This window comes from Equus quagga, chromosome 3, assembly GCF_021613505.1.
Source record: "Equus quagga isolate Etosha38 chromosome 3, UCLA_HA_Equagga_1.0, whole genome shotgun sequence".
Lineage (NCBI taxonomy): Eukaryota > Metazoa > Chordata > Mammalia > Perissodactyla > Equidae > Equus > Equus quagga.
The window spans coordinates 75,300,551-75,315,521 of NC_060269.1; the positions used below are offsets into that span (position 1 = coordinate 75,300,551).

At 36.5% G+C, this 14,971-nt stretch overlaps 1 protein-coding gene across 3 annotated transcripts in view; it reads left to right on the plus strand.

The window, feature by feature from the left end:
- The window catches only part of EMCN (endomucin), a 119,337-nt gene that overhangs the window by 20,274 nt on the left and 84,092 nt on the right, over positions 1–14,971 (plus strand). For all 3 annotated transcript variants that reach the window (XM_046656385.1, XM_046656384.1, XM_046656386.1), the window contains exon 2: positions 14,742–14,870. In XM_046656385.1, the coding sequence (XP_046512341.1) occupies positions 14,742–14,870 (129 nt within the window). The remainder of the gene's footprint in view (positions 1–14,741; positions 14,871–14,971) is intronic.

Sequence of the window (14,971 nt, forward strand, 5' to 3'; positions counted from 1 at the left end):
ACATAGTAGGCATTAAGTTATTGTCCATGTTAAGTGAGTAAAAAGGAATCATTAAGTGTTCAATTGTGTGGCTTAAGAATTATATATATAGGACTTTGAGAAAAGCGTCGTCATTGTAGATAGAACTCAGATTCAACAGTAAATCATGCCAACTCCTTTTTCTTCTCTTCCTGGAATGCAATTTATGTCTTTGTTCACATTAGCTCCCCTTCTTTGACAATTTTGCTCCTACTTGTTTAAAATTCAAAGATCAAAATTGAATTCATGTTATGATAAGAATCTAACCACTATTGAGCAAAACAAGTTATTTCTTAGTTATACAGCATGATCTCGTCACTACAGTTTCATTTGCAAGTACGATGTTCAGATAGAGCATCGTACTAATTATTCATTTCTTTCTTGGGATTTTCTTTGACTTTACGGCTTTTCCTGTTGTATTTGTTCTTAATGTATTTTACTAAATTTGTATATTTTTTGCTTTTGCTCTTTTGTTGTTCACTTTATATTTTCTTTATATATACTGTATCACTTTATATTTACTCCTACTGAACGCTATCCTAGTAAATGAAAAATAATTTATTTGTTAGAAATGAAAATAATGAAATGAAAAATAATTTTATATTGTCGGTTTCCTTAATATTATCCAAGATATTAAAATATAGTTCATTGTGCTATTCTTTAAAAACCTGCTTTGATGATTTTCTAAAATGTGAAGGTCAGATTCATTAGAAATTCTGTGCTAACTTTTTTCCTAAATTGATGCTCTCATTTACTGGCTTATAATTTAGTCTCATTTGTTGATGGTAATGTCATATGAGACAATGATCACCTACTCAGCCCTTACTTTGTACCTATATTATCAGCCCTTAAACAGTGCTGAGCTCTGGGCTCCTTTGACCTTGGTTCTTTAGGGAAGATGGGAACAATGCGTGCCAGTATGAGGAAAAAAGGAAGAATAAAAATGGAATTGGCGCTACTTTCTGCTATATGGAAGCTATAATTTGGTGCATTACAAGGTACTTTGAGACTGATTGGGTGGCCTTAAAAGGCTTTCACCTAGAGCAGTATTTCCAGGGTGGATTGTGGGTACAACTGGTGATACTTGAGATAATTTTAGGCATCAGTGGTCATGGAATTAAATAACATTGACTCAAGTCTCTGTTATACTTCTGTTTATCTAAGTGGATGTTTGATGTTCTTAGGTCTTTACTGTGCCCTAACATTCACTAATGTTACTTTTCAACATAGAGAGAGCAGGACTCACACATGGAACGTCATAGTTAATGGTATATACATAAAATATTACTTTTTACAGAGTATTTATTTATATGGTTACTTCAATTAATGACAGTGACCTTAGTCTTTTTTTATGATAATGTTATAATATTTCTTTGTAAAAATTTAATTTAATTTTAAGAAGTTATTTGATTTTAAAAAAAGAGTAAGGAACTAATAGTAGATAAAGGATATGAAAAACCTCAGGAGTGACTGAAATTTTGGACACTCTTTCCTGGAGATTAAATCTTAGGGGGCTGCTACAGCCAAATTTGGCATTTCCTTTGCCAGCTCTTTGTTTTCACTAGGACGCTGTTAAAGTGGCCAGGAGTTCTGAGGACATTTTGATAGTTGGTGAGTGACTCTTCTGAACTTAGCAAATGCATTTCACTGCAATCTTTATGTCCCAGGAGAGTATGAAGTGTAGTGCTTTCAAATGTTACAGAAGTCTCACTAAAGACAAGGAAAATTCCAAGAACGCAGGAAACGCCCCACAAATGATTCCCAGATCTTAAAGAGACCTTATATCAGAAAAAAAAATCATAAATACAGATTTATCCAGCATTCAACTCTATTGAGGTCACAAAAGAACAGAGATATGTTTACAAATAGTAATAAAGTATAAGAAATAAAGATTTCTAGCAAATTTAAACCCAGAAACTTTATTTGACTATGTAGTTTCAATAGTAGACCATGTGTTCAATATAAATTCAACGCCTATTTTACTTTGTATTTTTAGCCAGTGGTAATTCTTTGTAAAATGATAGAATAATTGCAATATTTTGGAGATTCTGGCTATCCAGAAAAGCCTTACTCATATTTAGCATTTAATAAACATTTAATAAAGGCCTAGTGTCAAGTCCTGCACTAGTAGCTAAAGATACACAGGTAAATGTTGATGCTACCTATTAGAATTGCTTGATAATTGATCATTCTGGTATATTTTACATAATGATTCTAAGCTAATAAAAGTGTTTAATTATCCAGAGCACCATATTTATTAGGCTTCTTGATAAAAGAAACTAATTATATATTGATAATATGAGATTACATCTATTCGTTTTCTTTTATCAATATCTCTGTTACTCTGTTGGGAAAGTAAATTTAATTGTTCTGGCATGAATTCATCTCCAAAACTAGAAAAAAATCAGTTTACTAATAAATGTCAACTGTGAGCGAATGGTACCTTCACACTTAGAAAATGCTTTACTGCTAAATACTGGTGATATCTCAGATTTAAGTAATTATTGCTGTTGCATTGAAGTGCTTATTTTCTAGATTCAGAGTCTATTTGTTCTGATTATTGAGGTTGCCATATTTGTGAAGCAAACAATTTATAGCCAACTCTGTCTGGAATAATTTGCTGTAGAACAAATTTATGATTATCCTCTACTCAGCAAATTTGATTCTGAGTCTAATAAATAGCATTTTAATAAAATAAGATAATAATTTTATATAATTCAGATGTCACTGGATATCTCCATCCTTTAATATAAAAATATCTTTAGATTGAAGACTTATTCTGTGCTCTGGGGAGAAGCCCAATGCCCCACATTTCGGCAAACCTTTTGTGCCAGAGGAAGGATTAAATTCTCATGCTCCCCTTTCTTTCCAGCTTCCAGCATTGGTCAAATCTTATACTCCATTTGGTTTCTTGTGTCATTCTCTTTAACTTTTCTTCGGCCACAAGCAAGTGTAGTTCCCCTTTCCTTCGTGCATGCCCAGAAAGATCCACTTCATTAAAGTCTTAGTGGGTACTTGCAGACTTCGTGTGTAGTAGCCAGCTTTACGGAAGGAAGGGACGCTTTACATCAGAGTGATGGAAAATTAAGGAGGAGTTTTAGATATCCCTGTTCTTAATAGTCCTTTGATGTCCCCCCTTCTTTCTTGGCCTTTTCTCTCTCCTTCCACCCCCCTCCCCCATCTATGGCTCTCTCACCCTCAGGGGTTAAAAATGACAGTGTTTCCATTTTCTTGGGCAGACCCATTCAGCTCTCTCTAGCTCTTTCTTTTCCATGTCTCTGACAGTTCTGGATATCCTTTTGAATTTCCGAAATCACCTCTTGCAAAGATACACCTGATGGTTTGTTCTTAGATAAGGGCAAATTTTCCATCCTAGTCTTTGTCTTGGGCATTTGGGGAAGGGCTTTTGGAGTCATTTATTTTTCTACTTAAAATTGGGCAATATTATGCAGGACGGTATTACTTTTAAATAATGAGACAAATTTGAGTTGATTGAGAAGTAAAAGAACATAGTTTACTTCTTGCTCTCCTTTTCTTTAAATATGAATTTCCTGCTTTCTCCCCTTGGTTGGTCAGCAGAGCAGATAGTTCCCAACCAGGCCTTGAGAGCATATTCTGGAAACGTGTCTGTTGCCTACTGTTAAGTACGAAAGTCGTCGCAATGTTCACTGTAAGCTCTTTCCTTTTCCAAAGGTTGCATCTACCCCACAACATGCAGAGTTATTTTTAAATGTGTTCGATTTAATTAAACCACCCCAAGTGACTCCTTTGATGACATCTTAATGGAATGTTCAAAATATTTTTAATTTGGAAAATACATCCTATAAAAGCTAGTCTCTAAAATCAGAAAGTAGACATATGACTTCTTCTCTATTCTTATATAAATACATGAAAGGGTCTTCCTGGGCGTGCGATTCAGAGTTGTTTTTCCATCGTTGATGGGGAGAAGCTGGGGAAACAGATGTGCAGAAAGAAAAGGTCTACTTTTCTTGTAGCACTTAGAGCTGGTGTAGACTGGAGCCACAGGCACTAGAAATCCCCTGCTCTGAGAGTCTCTGCTTATTTGTTTCTAATTAAAAAGTATGAGTCATGCATGTTTAAAGAGCATCCCTAACTATTTGCAGGGAATGGATAAGACAAATATCAAATTCTGGCTCTGTTTGCAGTGCTATACGAAGACTTCAGTCCCATTAGCAAAACTGTACTGTAATTGATATACTAAGATCCGCAAAGAAGTGGTCCCCCAATTTTTTTAAATATAAAGTCCTCATTTACATGGAAATAATTGTGAACTCCCTTCCTAGTAAGATAATAATTGCACCCACTAATTGAGGAAACAGAAGGCTGTTGAATATTTAGTAGTGTTTTTACATTTGTATTTTATTAATCACCATAGAAGATGTGTATATTTAAAAATAGTAGCATATATGTGGGAATCATTTTTTTCAATATACAGACAATATTTAGTGTGACTACGGATGCAACGATCCCTGGTGGAGACTCAGCAGGTCCCAAGAGTACCATGCCCATATCTTGGAGCAACCGTGGGCCCAGGGAGCCGCAGCCTGTGACATCTCTCTATCCCACCATGTGAAACCAGCTTCCAAGTTTTCTTTTTTCTACTTGCAATCTTTCTTTCTACTACTATAACCACAGTTCCTTGAAAGAAATGGTATAAGGATATTAGAAAAAGAAGATAATGAAAGTAATTTGTAAAATCGGACAAAGTTGGTTGGTTGTCAAAGTTAGGACACAATTGGAAGAATCAGGTTATGATATAGGGAGGAGGTTAAGTTTTTTTCAGAAAGACCTTACTAGCTTGAACCTACTGACTGTGTTGGACATGGCCCTGCAAGAATTTAGGGGCATTATAAGCAAGAAACATAGATTTATCTGACCTAATGGTAGAACTCTAAAATATGTTTCATCTCATTGAGTTTTTAATCAGGATAAAGTCAAGTGTAGTCCAAATGTTAGAGCACCTCTCACTTTTTTTGCACATTAGTCTTTTGATCTTCACAAAAATCCTGTAGGGCAGGTTTCCGTAACATTGAAAACTGAGACTAACAAGCTTAGGCAATTTGTATAAAGGCGCATAGCTGGTAAATGGCAGGGCTGGACTACTACTGGGCCCGTGGCTCCAGAGCCTTGCTGTTGTCCACTCCCTACGCTATGCTGCCTCTTGCTTTAGTCCTTGCTAAGAGATTATTTTCATTAACTTAGTGTCTTTTCTTGCATTCCCAGGGAACACTGGATATACATGCTAAAAAATAGTTTGATGCAAATGAAATAGAAAGGGCAAAAGAGCTGTTTGATGGGGTCAAGGTAAAGTAATTGGTGATTTTGCTGTAAAAGTGAGACCAAACATATTTACCATATCCCTATTGCTTTACCCCAAAACAAGAAAGGAAAATTTTTTCTTTTGCAACATTGTCTGAAATCCAGGACAAGTAACAACTAAAGTGAAAAGAATGCTTAAAAATGTCTTAGAAAGCCCTTCATAAATTTTCTGTGAGTCACTGATATTACAATAAAAGTTGACTTTCTTACTTTTAAATTGTGTGTGTGTGTGCATGTATGTGTTTGTGAGGAAGATTAGCCCTGAGCTAACATCTGTGCCAGTCTTCCTCTATTTTCTATGTGGGTCACTGCCTCAGTGTGGCTGACAAGTGGTGTAGATCCACACCTGGGGTCCAAACCTGCAAACCCAGGCTGCTGAAGCAGAGCACGCTAGACTTAACCACCATGCAATGGGGCTGGCCCCTTAAATTTTTCAGAAAAATTGTCTCACATCAATGTTCTAATGATGGACAAGGTGAGACCAAACGTTGAGCTAGGAGATTTTGTTTTGTTTTGATTTGTTTCATAATCCCTGATGGATGAGGTAGCAGGTCAACCAAAAACAGGGGAGGTTACTACTGACGATCAATGTTTTTTCCTTTCAATACTTTACATACCTTAATTAGTTACATTTTCATAACAATTAGAAATAACATAAGAGAAAACAGTCGTGCTCTGGGGTCATCAAGTGCTAATGTGGAAGCGTAGCAGAACTGCCATTCACAAACACGGCATTGCAGAGCCAAGGCTCTCGCCAGTGGAGAGGAGAAGAAGGTGAGAGGCAGTGAGAGCATCCGAGTTTAAACAAGGCTCCAACAGCTTCTGACTCTGCATCTTAACCAGTCACAATCAGTGACCGGGGCCTCAGTGTCTTCATCTATGAGATGGAGATAACAGTGTTGTCTGTTCAACTGTTTCACAAAATTGTTCTTAAAATCAAGTGATGTATGTGAAAGTAATTGTTGTTACACATGCTTGCGTTCTTGGACTATTATTTAAAGTTTCTCATCCCTTCAGATAACTCTTTTTAGAGCAAGAAAAGATGACCTTTGACTTTTCAGAAAATGGAAATAACTTTTTTGTCCTTTTATTTTACCTCTTTAAAAGCAAAAGTACAGTCTTTCAACTGATAGGAATTAAAGTGCATTTTAAATCAGCTGACGAGTTTTTCTTTGCATTTAGAGAAGACAAAAATAAGAGTAGATGAAATGATAAATAATAAGACATCTCAAATCCAGCCAAATATTTTCTAGCTTCAAAAGCAATTCTGTAAGCTACTTTTAGAAGCAGTTGTCACTAATTAAATATAGATGTGAATACACACACAGACCTACACACACATTGGTGAGGGGCCGCTGACTAGCTTACTTGATATGGGCTCTATTTGTGCACCTAGGAATTAATTTACTTATACAAAATATTTTCTCTTATTACATTTGCTCTTCTATGTTGAAAAGAAAATTGCAAAACAAAGTATTCTAAATGTCTATTTCAAATTTCGTCTTCAACATTTTCTCTAGTTCTGGGTAGACCAACATTTCAAAGGGAAATACATTTAGTCCAAGTAACATTATCAGATTGCAGATGAACGTAGTCAATTTTGTCGCTTCAAGTACAGAATTCTCTTTTTGGCTCAGATTTCTCCCAGGTCACAAGTTAATAACTCTGTAAAGCCATGTGTATAACTTCTAAGGTACAAGCCTATTCTTGTGTGTAGAAATGCAGTTTATATCATATTTGCTGTAATGGGTATTTACATTGTAATTTAATCTTAGATAGAACACAGTTTTACAGTTGTTCAACAGACACTTTTTACAGAGAAGAAACTGAGGCCCAGAGAGGTAAAGCAGCCCACACAAAGTTACACAGCTAGCTAATTGCCAGGTCTGGACCTTCCTCCCCGCTCCCATCGTGTCATTTCACGTGTGTAAGTCACTATTCTAAACTAATGTGATCCACTGGTAAAAAGTGGCTACGGAGACCCATTCTGGTTCTGAAAAAATGCTCAGGAGATTCTGTAGTTCAGACTCCAGATTTCAAGTGGCTACATTCTAGGCTTAGAGGAAAGCTGGAACCATTAGAGAATAGGGCTGTGCTGTCCTCTCTTATTGCTGCCCCTCTGTGGAGCCCAGAGAAGGCACAGAGCGGTGCTGCTCCGCCCAGGACTGAGAAGGCCCCCAAATCGATCCCCTTCCTGAGGCCCTGCGGTGTGCTGGGAGACGTGCTTGTCTAGTCTGCTGGTGCCTACAGGAAGGTGCAAAGCCTGAGCGTCTGCTTTCCTGGAGGAGACTTTGAGCTGCAGAGCCCCAGCTCCTCTCTGGAGCCAGAGCAGAGCATGGTGCAGAGGCGTGGGTCAACCGTCTAAGAGACCAAGAGCATGGCAGGTTGTTCCTTTCCCCTCCTACCCTCTGCCTGTAAATATTAAATAGAACCTTTGCCTTTTTATGCCTCAAGGAGTTGGAACTCCTCAATCAAACTAGATACAATATACCAAAAATCCCCTTATAATAGGGTCTGCAATCTCAAATATCTCGTTATTATGGAGCACGATTTTTAAAGAATCACAGCGGTTTTGTGAGGGAAAAATAACTGCATGGCCCCATCAGCTCACCCTGCCATGGGGATGGGTGGAGGCAGTGTGCCTGGCGCCTCCATTCGTTTGTCAGCCCAAACACCTTGGAGTCGCAGGTCCATTTTGCAGATATTGTTGTTTTCTCTTTAAGAAACTCACCAATGTACTGCTGGCTTCCTGTTCTCCCGAGAGGGGCCAGGTGGCTGTGACACCTGTCCCCATCGGAGCCTGCCAGGCTGGGCGTTCTCTCCCTGCCTCACAGATGGCTTGGAACCTGAGGAGATGCCTCTTTCGGGCACAGTTTTCTCCCACTTATCTGAATATTTTTCTCTCCCTGAGAGATGAGATTTTCTTCTGACTTACTCCCCAAATTCATTACACCTAGGAAATTTAAGCATTCTCCAAAATTTTGTGCTTACTACAGTATTTTGTTACCCTTAATTGAAAAGGAACTTTAAATTTAAAGTTCTTTTTCCAAGAGTTACAACTAGCTCTGATGTTTTCATTGAAAGCGAGATTTTCCTCTTTTCCTCTCCCAAAAGATTCTGCTTATAAGTGTCCGATATCATCAATGCCACCTTTCAGGCCTCATGTTGTCTGGCTTGTGTTTTATTTGGCACTATTGACTTTCCCCTTCTATTTGAATATCCTTTCTTCCTTTTCTCTCATGAAACATTTTTTCTTTCTTCATCGTGTTCAGTTACCTGTGTCCTCTTGAAATCTCTTCCTCCAAGAAAGTTACTCTGATTATCTCAGACACGTAGGGAGATATCACCTTACTTTGATTTTGTTTAACATTGTGTCAAACAAGCTATAAATAGTAATAATTATACGGCACCATTTTTATATGGCGCCTTGGCATAATCTTATCGTAGTTTCATATATGTATAGCTTGAGAAACAAAATAAGTTCCCGTAGGAAAAACATACTTTTTATTTTTCCTTAGCTCCTATTGAAATAAACACTTAATAAATGCTTATTGAGGCAAGTAACTTATTGGCTAGTGAGTTACTCGTACATTTCATATAGGATGTTATGACATTTTTGGATCAATGCAAACAGAAGAAATCATCAAGGATACATATCACATAATAAATGTTTTTTCTTTTAAACAAGAAAACAATTAACTGCATTTAATTTGGTTGGCGGTAAACCAAAGTGATCTTTGCTATGTCAAAAGAGAATAGTCACCATTAGTGTAAAAATGTATTGATATGAAACTGATCATCAAAAGGAGTTGGTGCCGTGTTTCTCATGAAGGCTCTGTTTTGATGGGAATATGGAAAGTGGTACCATATTTTATTTATATTATACTTTTAATATATTTTACTTTTATACATATATTTGTAATATATCACATTATGTATGTGTATATTTTAACATATTTTAATATATATTTTTAATATGTGAAGGAAAATTGAAATTTGCAACTTCACCAGTGATCTTTTACTAACAAAGAAGATATACAGTATCAAGTGAACAAGAATGATAATGCTAGTAATTACTGACAAATTACTGTGAAATTTATAATTTCAGCCACCATTGATAATACCCAGATTTGTGCACTGCCATCACATGCAGACTTAGGAAGTGGATCTACATTCATTATAAGCCGTGATGCACAAGGAGATAGCATCTGCAAAGGATATCTGAACAATTCAGAATTGCTTTGTTCCAAGATAAAAATCTGTGTAAAATTTCTAAAAATATGAGGGAGTAGGGATGTATAGCAAGTGGCATTGCATGAAGACAACGTGAATTAGTGAAAAATAATACATTATAAGCCACTGACATATAAAAGTATCTGTTTTACCTTCAATTTTCCATACATTACTTGTTCTAGGTAATGAAATTATACCCTAATAATGGCACTTTGAGGGCTGCTAGGAACATTTGTTGTATATACTGTGATTTCATATTTCTAAAGAAATCAACCCTCTATTTCCTTAAAGAGTTTAAAACTCTAAGATATAGACAGTTTATAAACTTCTGATTGTGATTATGCCTTAAGAAAAGGAAAAAATTAAAACATCTTTAGCTCTGACATGAATCATATATTTCCATCTATAATTACAAAAGAGACTTATAACAAAGATATTTCTAACTAGTCACTTGCAAGCTGCTTTCAGCACAGTTTTTTTTTTTTCTCAGTGAAAGCAAGCAATACCTCCTGGAAAGCGTGTAGTGAATTGTTTAATAAGACTTTTGACAAAGATCTTTCTAACTAGCCACTCGCCAAAAAAATAAGAATTTAAAACTTTCTTCTGAAATTTTGTTTATGGTTAAACTGGCAAAGTAAGGATTTTCTCAGAGAGAGTTTGGAGGGAAACTTCAGCACCCTCTCTGCCAGAAGAGCATTCCATAGGCCCAAATAGTAGAGTTAGAAACAGAAACAGCTTTCTCTGTGTTGCAAGGCAGAGTGCTGAATTGGAGATCAAGGGAACTTTTTTCCTAATCAGTGCTGTGATCTTTTGAAACCACCTTAAACTCGTACATTTTGTAAGCCATAAAATGTAGGGATTATGTTACATTAGGATACAGGTCTCAAGTCCTAGAATTCTAAGTTAGTATCATTCAGTGTTGGTGCTGACCTGGAAGAAGCAAGATCTGTCCTTTTCAGTAGTGGATTTCCAGTGGCCTTTAGATGTAGACCTGGGAGGGGAAAAGGTAGCTGGAGAGAGAACCGCTCATTATGAGGAGGGAGAAAATTTCGACTTTTAGAGCATCTATGAGTTATCTAGAAAGGTAATTACAAAGCATGTCTAAGAAGATTGGAGTAGATGACTTGATCCTTTGAAAATGGGAGAGAATACAATACTTAGTTTCCAGCCATAAGATGAATTCTCAAAGACAAGAAATGCAAGTTCACATGAAAGGTGCGATATGGTGTTATGTGTGAACAGTTGGGAATTCTCTGTCTTGAACTAAAGAGAATGTAGAACTATTTAAGGTCTACAGAACACTTTAGCATAAATCTATCATATAATTTTTATAATTAAGATAGTTCTTTTATTAAAATCTCAATAATGCTTCATCCCTTCATAGTATAGGAAACCAGGGTCGCAGTATCCCCCATGCTCCGTCCGTCTGGCTGTGGGGGTGTAGGGTGGAATCCGGACAAAGTGCCATCTGTTTCTCTCACAGCATCCCAAGAGCAGCACTCTCTGGTGTGGCCCAGCAAGGTCATGAAGCACAGTCTCCTTGTTAAGTTCATCTTTGGAGGTAAAGAGAGGAAAAATGCTATGTCACCATGTCTTGCGAAGAGAAGATCTTCAGAATAAACCATTTTCCTCAATAGTTTATTATGAGATCAAATCAAACCTAGAAGCAATTTACAGATAATGCAGTAAAGGCATAACTGATGGTTACTTGCATCATGTTCAGTAAAACCTTCAACAGTGGTGGTTAAGGAATAATTCTTTTTCCACAGCATCATAAAACAAAGTTTCTATTTGCAGAATTTTTTGAACTGAGGAAATCTCTATTTTTATCTTTCAAATATAAATAGTTTTAGCAGATTGGAATTTTCCTTTAAAGCTTTAAGTCTAACATGGAAACATTTTATATGTGTGTGTATATATATGTATATGACTGAGTGTTCGTTATTTTAAAAAAAAATAGTGAGATATTTTGTCTGTTTCCTCATCCAGGTACATAAGGGCAAAACATCTGTGTGTCTACTCAGTTCCTCCTTTTTAATATTACAGCCTGTCAAAGACAGAGAGCAGGCGGAACTGGGGTCCATGGCTTTGCATAGCCAGCTGTGTGGTAGTGAAGCTATCTTCTCTGGAGTCCAGGCTGTCTGAATTAAAATTGCACCTGTATCACTTTCCAGTGTCTAACGTGGGCAAGCTGCTTACTCTTTTTGTGTCTCAGTGTCTCATCTGTAAAGTGATGATTATAAGAGTACAAGCATCTTAGTGTCTTTGTTGAGATTAAATGAAATAATCCTCAGAAAGTGCTCACATTGAACCTGCTGCATGGTGGCAGTGCTTTTAGGAGTTGTTGTCAGTCCTTGCCAAAAGAAGGCATACTCTGTGGAACAATTGGAAGAACAAATATTGGAGATGTTAATGAGTGCTAATGGGTTAAGGTTTTACTCAGGGAAATCAGTGGTCAAATGTGTTGAAGGGTGGTGAGGAGGAGAAGCCTACAGAACACGTCAGTCTTACCACATCAGTGGTTAGAAATCTGCCTACTTGTTGTTTGCCTCGTGTCATTTGATGGGTGCGAACTCACTGATCTCAATGACTTTAAGAGGGCAGAGGACATTGGGAAACATAAAAATGGGGGCTTGCCGTTCAGTTGAACTGATGTCGTCTCATTCTTTGCTCCACTCATATCCCCACTGTTTTTCTTACAGTGGAATTTCTATTTGATCACTTTCCATGGCTCCCCACTATCTTGTCGATAAAGTCCTAAGTCCCCAACTTAGCGTTCACGGTCCTCAACAATCTGGCCACCAGAGCTCTACCAGACAACATCCACTAGGTCCTTTCATAGCATGCTGCAAACCAGCCAGAAAGAACTGTTTGCAGTCCTCCGCATACCTCTCAATTCCCCCTCCAGACCTTTGCTCATGCCTCTCCTCTCCCTGTGTGGGCATACTACTTGCCCTTCAAGCTCCAGCTCCTATGTCAAGTATCTCATGAAGTATTCCTTGCTGCTGTTAGCAGGGTGGTCATCTTTTATCTGATAAACTCTTGCCCAATTTTTTCTGTCTAGTAGCTTTCCAATTTTTAGCTGGAATCACAGTAAGAAATATATTTTGCATTGGCGCACATTTCATTCAAACTCACACATCCCCCTAAACAAAAGCTTCATGAAACAACACTCACTCTGATTATTTGCAACATCACTCTAGTGTTGTCTCTTTTCTCTTTCATTTGGCAAAAGCTCTGCCTGCAATCTACTAAATGGATTTTAATTACTCTTTAGTTGCGTCACAACCTACAGTTTGAAAAACACTGATCTGCACCACACATAAAAAATATCCTTCATTATGTATCGTACATCAGATTTATGTTACCCACCAGATGGAAAACTACTCAAGGGTGACATTATATGGTACATCATAGATCCTTTTACTCTATCTAATCATGCTTTTCATATACGTTACTCCATAAGTGTTTGTGGAAAAAAAAGGAAAGAAGGAGGGAAGGGATGAAGGGAGAGAAGAAAGAAATAAGAAAAATATCTCTGGAGATGTTGATTATACTCAGACATTAAGGCTGTTAATATTGAGCAAGTCAACAGAGGCAGATCGTTCTAGTTATTTGCAGGTGAATTTTCTAGTCAAAGTGGTATGTGCTTCTTTGAATAACTTCTTCAACCTCAATTTAAACTTAGAAATTAGCGTTACATCATGGCCTATTGGACAAAAAGAAAGCGAGAACAAAATGACTAACCCAGAAAAGATAACCGCAAACATGCGTGTCCCTTTTCTCTGCTCAATATTAGGAGGAGGGGGCGGGAGAGACCAAGGGTGTGAAGTGTATCTCCAGAAGTGAAAAAAGCTTTTGATTTCAATTCTGTAAAGTCTGTGAAAGGCAGTTCTGTCATCTCTGTGTGTGCTGAACACATCTATATGTGCTGAATACATAAGCAATTTCTATGTACTGTCTATAAACAAAGTTGGTGCTAAGTGTTAATACTTCCAACCACCTCAGGCTATAAAATGAAACAGGAAATATATTCTATCGAAACATTGATTTTCACTGATGTGCAAGATGATTGGTTTTTCTCAGATTCAAAGAGGAAGATTTTAGATGAAATTTAAATTTGAGAAGTCAGGCTAATAACATACATTTACTGAAATGACATAGCCAGTTTGGGATTTGAACATAACTTTTTGTTATTGAAAATCCACCCTCTTAACTAACATGTTATACTATACTCTATTTATACAGGTGAAGTAACAACATAAAAATAATTCCTTCCATGGGTATGAATACTTTTTCCAAGTTCTTTGTAGACATTTGTTTGCTGTTTTTTGATCTTCAGTATAACAGTGGGTGTATAGAAATAAGATCAACAAAATAGAGGATTAAAAAGATGATATAAATGCTAATAAATTATAATAATATTATGTAAAACAAATCTTTTCATAGCCCTGAGAATTAAGTCCTACATCACTTTGAAAAAATAGTAATAATATTTCAATGAAAGTTTTAAGAATTATTATTAACTATTGACTTTCTATTGCCAAAAAAAGAATCATAAAAATAAATATATAATATAGATAATAATATATTGCCTTTATTTCTGTTCCTTTGTTTGTTACAACTTAGAGAAATGCATCATTTGAAAATGCAGATTTATGGTGTTTCCATCATCAAAAACTTAAGCATGTTGTAATTGTTGAATTTCCTCAAAATTTATTGTCTTTCTTTGCAATATATATAGAAAATTTTTAGTAAAACATGCACTGCCCAAAGAGTGTCTATTTGGTTATTTCATCTGACAGTATTAATTTAGTTGGCTTAAAAATATTGTTAAATTTCAAATTTACACATTTATTCCTCACTAGTTTTGTCAATATTATTTTGTTTCAGTCTGAACCACAGCATGTTCTTGCCAGCCGTCCTGAAAATTCATGCCACTGGGGAGAAACAAATGGAATCAGTGGATGAATACCACATTCAAGGCTGAATTCATAACAATTAGAAAATTGATTCTAAAGCCATGCCTTCCTGACTAGATTAGCAGCAGGACACATACAGTTTGCTTTATTTAAACATACTAGTCTGTTGATTAGCAAAATAAATGTGAATTTTGATGCAGCTGCTTTAACACTATTTACTTTTTCCAGTTGATGGCACTGCAACCACTTCTGCATTATCACAGTCAACAGTTGCTGCAACAAGAACATCTGTACCAACACCAACCACAACACCATCACCATCTCCTACTTTGAAATCAACCGTTACATCTCCCAAAGGTAGGATTTACTCTTAGTGAAATCTACTCTAACTTTAACAAATAAAACTAGGAGCACCTATATGATTTACTCACAGAAAAATAATTTGGGATCTCCTCTCT